The 5,894-nt window shown below is 45.9% G+C and overlaps 3 protein-coding genes across 3 annotated transcripts in view; all 3 read left to right on the forward strand.

The window, feature by feature from the left end:
* Positions 1–416: 416 nt before the first annotated feature.
* C922_01723 (guanylate kinase) lies at positions 417–1,007 on the forward strand (the record flags this gene model as incomplete). Its single annotated transcript, XM_008817326.1, has 1 exon — positions 417–1,007. The coding sequence occupies one exon, from the start codon at positions 417–419 to the stop codon at positions 1,005–1,007; it is 591 nt and encodes a 196-aa protein (XP_008815548.1).
* Positions 1,008–1,920: 913 nt separating this feature from the next.
* On the forward strand, positions 1,921–3,637 carry C922_01724 (hypothetical protein; the record flags this gene model as incomplete). The annotated part of the gene is made up of 2 exons (XM_008817327.1): positions 1,921–2,069; positions 2,518–3,637. The coding sequence occupies 2 exons, from the start codon at positions 1,921–1,923 to the stop codon at positions 3,635–3,637; spliced, it is 1,269 nt and encodes a 422-aa protein (XP_008815549.1).
* A 1,169-nt stretch (positions 3,638–4,806) lies between these two features.
* C922_01725 (hypothetical protein) overlaps positions 4,807–5,894 on the forward strand; it is a gene marked incomplete at both ends in the record, with an annotated part of 1,898 nt that continues 810 nt past the window's right edge. The window contains 2 exons of the mRNA XM_008817328.1: positions 4,807–4,947; positions 5,091–5,797. Coding sequence (XP_008815550.1) covers positions 4,807–4,947; positions 5,091–5,797 — 848 coding nt within the window. The remainder of the gene's footprint in view (positions 4,948–5,090; positions 5,798–5,894) is intronic.

Raw genomic sequence — 5,894 nt, forward strand, 5'->3', positions numbered from 1 at the left:
TTCATTTAGAAATACGTTTCGGGGAGGGGTTTTATCGTCGCCACTAGATCGAACTAGCGAAATATGCTAGCACTCGGAAGATTAGTTAAGGGAGCATATAAAGTAGAGAGTATCCCTATGGCTAACTGGCACAGCAGAAGTGTGACATTATATCCGTGCAGAGTGCCGTTGCGCACGATGTAGAGAGGTGGAATCAGCCCTTTGGTGAAAAAGGTAACTCGTCTCCCGGGTGACAAGTGCATAGGTCTCTAGCGCTAGGGAGGCGGCATCAACGTGAAGGACTCTTCACAGCGCAGAGACTTCGTAAAGAAGGAGCAAGGAGAAGGGGGCCTCCCCCTCTATATGACCCCGAGTAGCAGCCGGCAGCAACTGCGTAGGAACGCCCTACCAATTGCGTACCCGCTGCTACCCCCGCCATGGTGCGAATCCCGCCCCTGGTAGTGTGCGGGCCCTCTGGCGTGGGGAAGGGGACCCTGATCAAGAAAGTGCTGAGCGAATTCCCTAGCCGCTTCCGCTTCTCCATTAGCTGCACGACTCGGAACAAAAGGGAAAAGGAAACCAACGGGGTGGATTACTACTTTGTCGATAAGGATGACTTCAACAAAAAGTTAAAGGAAGGACAGTTCCTTGAATTTGATAATTATGCGAATAACTTTTATGGGACCTTAAAAAGCGAATACGACATTGCCGTGGGGCAAGACAAAATCTGTCTCTTCGAAATGAACATTAACGGAGTTAAACAATTAAAAGAATCCCACTACATAGAGGACGGCATTTATATTTTTGTGAAACCACCGAGTATTGAAATTCTTCTGAACAGACTAAAGAATAGGAACACGGAGAAGCCTGAGGAGATTAACAAGCGCATGCAGGAATTGACGCGCGAGATGCACGAGGCCGACAGGGTGGGCTTTAACTATGTCATCGTTAACGATGATTTGACGCGCACGTATGCGGAGCTGAGGGAGTACTTGCTGGTCTCTTACCCGCAGTTAAGGGGGGGCTAGCCTGTGTGGGATTCGCGGCGGTGTGACCGTTTGGCCGCTTCACCGCTTCACTGCTTGACCGCTTCGCGACGGTGTAGCATGGCATTATGTGGGCCTCACCCGGGGAAGGCTCTCCTGTACAGATGATTTTCACCAATTGGCGGAGACAAGAGGGTAAAATTACTCCCCAGAGGATTGCAGCGGGTAGTGGTGTTACGGTCGATGAGCACAGCTCCACCCGCATGGTGTGCTTCCATCTCGGTTTAATCATTTTGAAGCATTTTTGCTAAGGAAGGAACACCGCAGGGAATGAAGTCACAGGTTTGGGGGGGGGGATATTTTTCGAAGCCTTCTTCTTTTTCCTGACCCCTATTTTTGGCCATATCTGTCGTACCGAAGTTTTTCACTATTTTTTATAAATCATATCATTTTGCTCTGATGTCACTTTTTTTTTTCTTTTTTTAAATTTTAAACCGTTACACTTATTCAAGTTTGTATGTATATATGCCGTTCCGGGGGGTACGAGGCGGGGTTTCGTTTTGTTTGCCGCGAAATCCCGTGCGACTGCTGCGGAGTTGCTACTCGTTAAGGCATTTTTGCCGCGGCCGTTTTGTAAATCCCCTTCTTACGATGACCATTTGGTTAACCCACTTTTTGCCAAGTGAACTTTGTGAGCGCCCCCGGCGAACTCTCACCCTTTGAAAAGTGGACTAGCCATCTGGAAAGGCACACTATGCAGGGCAACATATTTTGAAGGTCAACAAAACTGCCATGATGTGACTGCACGGCGGAGCCTGCCCGAGGGGAAAGGCCAAACAGGAGAGAATACATACAATGTGACTTTCTTAGGGGAAGGGAAATTGTCCCCTTTTCTTTTCGTTTTTTTTTTTTTTCTTTTCCACTTGATTACCACACGTACGATAATGCTCGAAAAATGGAACCTAAGAGGGAGAGAGGCCCCATAAAAATCTCACTCAACCTGAGCGCGAACAAGAGGGATGAAAAAAGTGTAAGCGAATGCAACACTGGGGGGGATGGCAATTCCCGGATCAAGACCAAGTCGAAGGAAGTTTCACAGGCTTTGTAAGTACACCAATCTGGGAGGGGGAAAAGCAACAACGGAGAGAAGAAATGACGCAAACACGCGCGTGGGAAAAGTGCTTCCCCTAATGTTGCAACGTCGTAGACATGAACCAGCCCCCCACTGCTGCGTGCGTGCGGAAATATGGCTTATTTATAGCTCCCATGGTTTTGTACGTGCCCGCGAAATGGGCCCTACATGCTGTCCGGGGGAAGCCTACCCATTTGGCGTGGCATGGCGTGCCTCTCGCGGCTAAGAGGATATCCATGTCGCTGCCACGGTTGGAGGGCAAAATGAGGAAACAAGCCGTAGTTAGCTCTATAATAGTGTGGACCTACTCATGTGACTTTCTCGCTTTCTCTCCTTCTCTCTTTCATTCCTTTTCCCACATTTTCACATTTTGCTTTTTTTTTTCCCCCTTTTCCCCTTTAACATTGCACCCCTTCCAAGAGACCTCATCGAGGACATCCGCAGTGGCACGTTCAACTACAAAGACCTGCAGGAAATTTACTTCATGAACGATGTGGAGTTGGAAAAAATGATTAGTGAGACGAAGGGCGCCGAGGAAGGGAACAACGAGAGGGAGGCCCATGTCGCGGGGCACAGTTCCTACGAGAGAGAGGACACTATGTATAGTGGCGGCGGCGCCCATGATGAGAGTCCCCCCCGTTCGAAGGAGTTCACCGAAGGGAAACTCCACAGCGGAGGAGCGGACCCACATAGCCCCATGCACAGCAATGAAAGAAGCCTCACAAATGAAAATGACGAAGACAACGGAGCGAATGGGAGAAATGTATTTGTGTTGAATAACCAAGTGGGGAAAGTGTGCATCATCCGATTCCCTCCTGAGGTGTCCAAAGAAATAAAAAAATATCTTCTAAAAAAAAATCTGCAGTTGGAAATCCAACCAACCAGTTTGTTAAACTCAAGACTCTTCTTAATACATTTTAGGAACATAAATAAAAAATTTTGGGGCATTCTTCTCGAACTGTCAACCCATATAGAGGTACACAAGACGTTGGATCGAAATAACCTGTACAAGACGAATGACGTTTCCCAGATGATTTATGTGTATGACCCAAATGAAGAAAAAAAAAAAAAAAAAAAAAAATGCAAAAAAATGATAAAAAATTTTATAAAAAATAATTTCCAATTAAATTGTGGTATCAGCAATAGAGTACAAAATTTCCATTTTGAAAATTATGCCAAGTTGTTTAAGTACCATGACATTTATTTTGCGGAGAAGTTCCTTCATGATTATTTGAACGCAAAGTATTACGACTACTACGACATGTATGTGAAGACATACACAGAGATGCACACACATCTGCGCCTCGGTCGAGAGAGCCACAAAAAACAAAATGAAATTGTTGATGAGATGACGGACATTTCGGAGATAATAAATTCTTTGGACAATACCTACAGCGTAATGAAGGATCTGGAGAAAGACACCGGGGGTGACATTTCACTTGAGACCCTGCTGAATTATGAAATCGCCAATGAGGACTACGAGTCGGACGTGTCGGACTTGTTGATGGGAGGGACCCACTACCTGAGGAAGAGGACCTAGGGGGAAGCATCGGAGGTAGCATCGGAGGTAGCATCCGCGGTAGAGGTATCCAGTGTGCCTCCTTCCCCCACTCCCACTATGCTTCCACTTGGAGTGCTCTCCCCTGTGTGCCCGAACGGCCATCACACGTAGAGCCTATACATGTTTATAAAATTAATTTGATGTCTTTTTTTTTCTTCTTTTTTTTGTGTTGCTTTTACAATTTGTTACAAACCAAAGCGGACTTATTTACCACGACGCTGTTTTAAGCGAACGAGTGAGGAGGAGCAGGGGAGTACCTGCTCAAGGAAAAACTGCACTTGGTTCAGGGACACGTCATGTGTGTGTTGTGAAAGTACCCCCCCGCCGAAAACGAAACTGTGCTGAGAGCTCCCAGTTTGCTAACCCATTTCGACGTCCAGTTATCGTGAGGGGACCGATACAATCCACCCTCGATTAGGACCCCTACGCAAAGGGGAAGCTCAAAAAAAAAAAAAAAAAAAGGCAACAAAGTAGGACACAGTTAAATGTTCCTATCATGAATTAACGTGCGTGCACATTTGGTTATGCGAGTGGAGGGGAAGCACGAAACACACGCACAAATACACAGTGCGATGGTAGGACAGTGGAAATCACGTTTTCCACGTCGCAAATCGTGTAATGCGCTTCGCCCTGCTGTAACTTCTGCACATATACATATAACGGTAAGTTCCATGGCGAGCGCAAGTGGAGGGAGAAAAGGAGGACGGCAGCGGCCTACATTCGGAACCTACCCCTGGATCATATGAAAACTGGTTCAGGAAGGAAGATCTGTATGGACCATATGCGCTCGAATGTTCACGATCGGGTCGGCGAATCTAACCCCATTTGTTATGCTCTGCTGGTATTTTCACCCTTTTTGTTTTTTTTGCTTTTTGTTTTTTTTTCCCAATTTGGAGGGATACCTGTGCCAGGCGTAGAATAAGTGCTAGCCAAAATGGAAGGTTTTTTTTTTTTTTCCAATGGTCAGCTAAAAAAAAAAAAACAAAGTTGTCAATTTTGTCATTACCATCAAGAAAAAAGTCGCAGAGTGAAAGAGACTCCTCGCCAAAAAAACAAAACAAAACGGAATGACCTGACCACGTTATATCACTCATTAGTGACGTATTCTCAACTTTGCGAATCGTTCGCAGAGCTGTGGAGGGGAATAAATGAACAAAGCACAAGTGGCTCATAATTGTATTCACAAACTGGATTGCCTGAACGAAGATACCAACCCGCTGTCCCCCCTTTCCAAAGCGTCGTATCAGCGAAGCAGTGCCATGGGGAATTTCCTCGGGTTAAAGGAAAACGTAATGAACAGCGTGGTGTTACCCTTACATGTGTGCAACGCTTTATGCTTATTTTTTCCCCTCTTTGGAAACCTTTCGAACATGCGAAAACGTCATGGACTCATTTAAGACCTCCTTTTTTTCCACTAACTTCCCGCGTGCAGAAATACAATAACACCAACATAAACATCTTTGAGAAGAGGTACGGCTATAACCTGAACGATCTGCACAGCTACGTCTACAAAATCAATCTGCCGCTGAAGCCGCGCTACGTAGGCTATGTGCTAGAGGAGAAGGGAAAACGGCCAAATGGGAAATCTCCCCGTGGAGTGGTGCCAAGTGGGGAATCTTCTGGTGGTGTAGCGCCAAGTGGGGAATCTTCCGGTGGGGTAGCGCCAAGTGGGGAACCCCCCGGTAGAGATACCCCCAATGTAACTTCCCCCACACACTGTGAGGCCGACAGCATGGGCGACGCCTCAGAAGGAAGCCAACCCTCCCCAGTGGACATATACAACCGGTACGACAGACACAACCTGCACAATTCAAGCAATATTTATCAAAATAAATTAAAAATAAATCAGAACAAGGGGCAGCCGAAGGGGCAGGAGAAGTACAAAGACATGTACGTCCACATGTCATATGACAAAAACTACATCTACGACGAACATAAAAATAATATTTACGCAGAGGACAGTATCTATAATTATGTCTCGAAAAAAAATCCCGCGTTAATGCCACAAAAAAAGGGAGGCGTAAAGAAGACCTACGCAAATTTATGTTTAAATTACTACAACAATCTGGACACCTGTCTGATTAAGAAGTATCAGAAAAATGTCCAAAACAGGAAATATAAATTTACACGCCTGCACACGTGCAAGCCGCACTACGTAAGGGGATAACCTGAAAAGGGGAAAAACATCCCGCGCGTATTAGCTATTAACGCGATTAGCACGATTAACACGATTAAC

This window comes from Plasmodium inui, assembly GCF_000524495.1.
Source record: "Plasmodium inui San Antonio 1 unplaced genomic scaffold supercont1.5, whole genome shotgun sequence".
NCBI lineage: Eukaryota > Apicomplexa > Aconoidasida > Haemosporida > Plasmodiidae > Plasmodium > Plasmodium inui.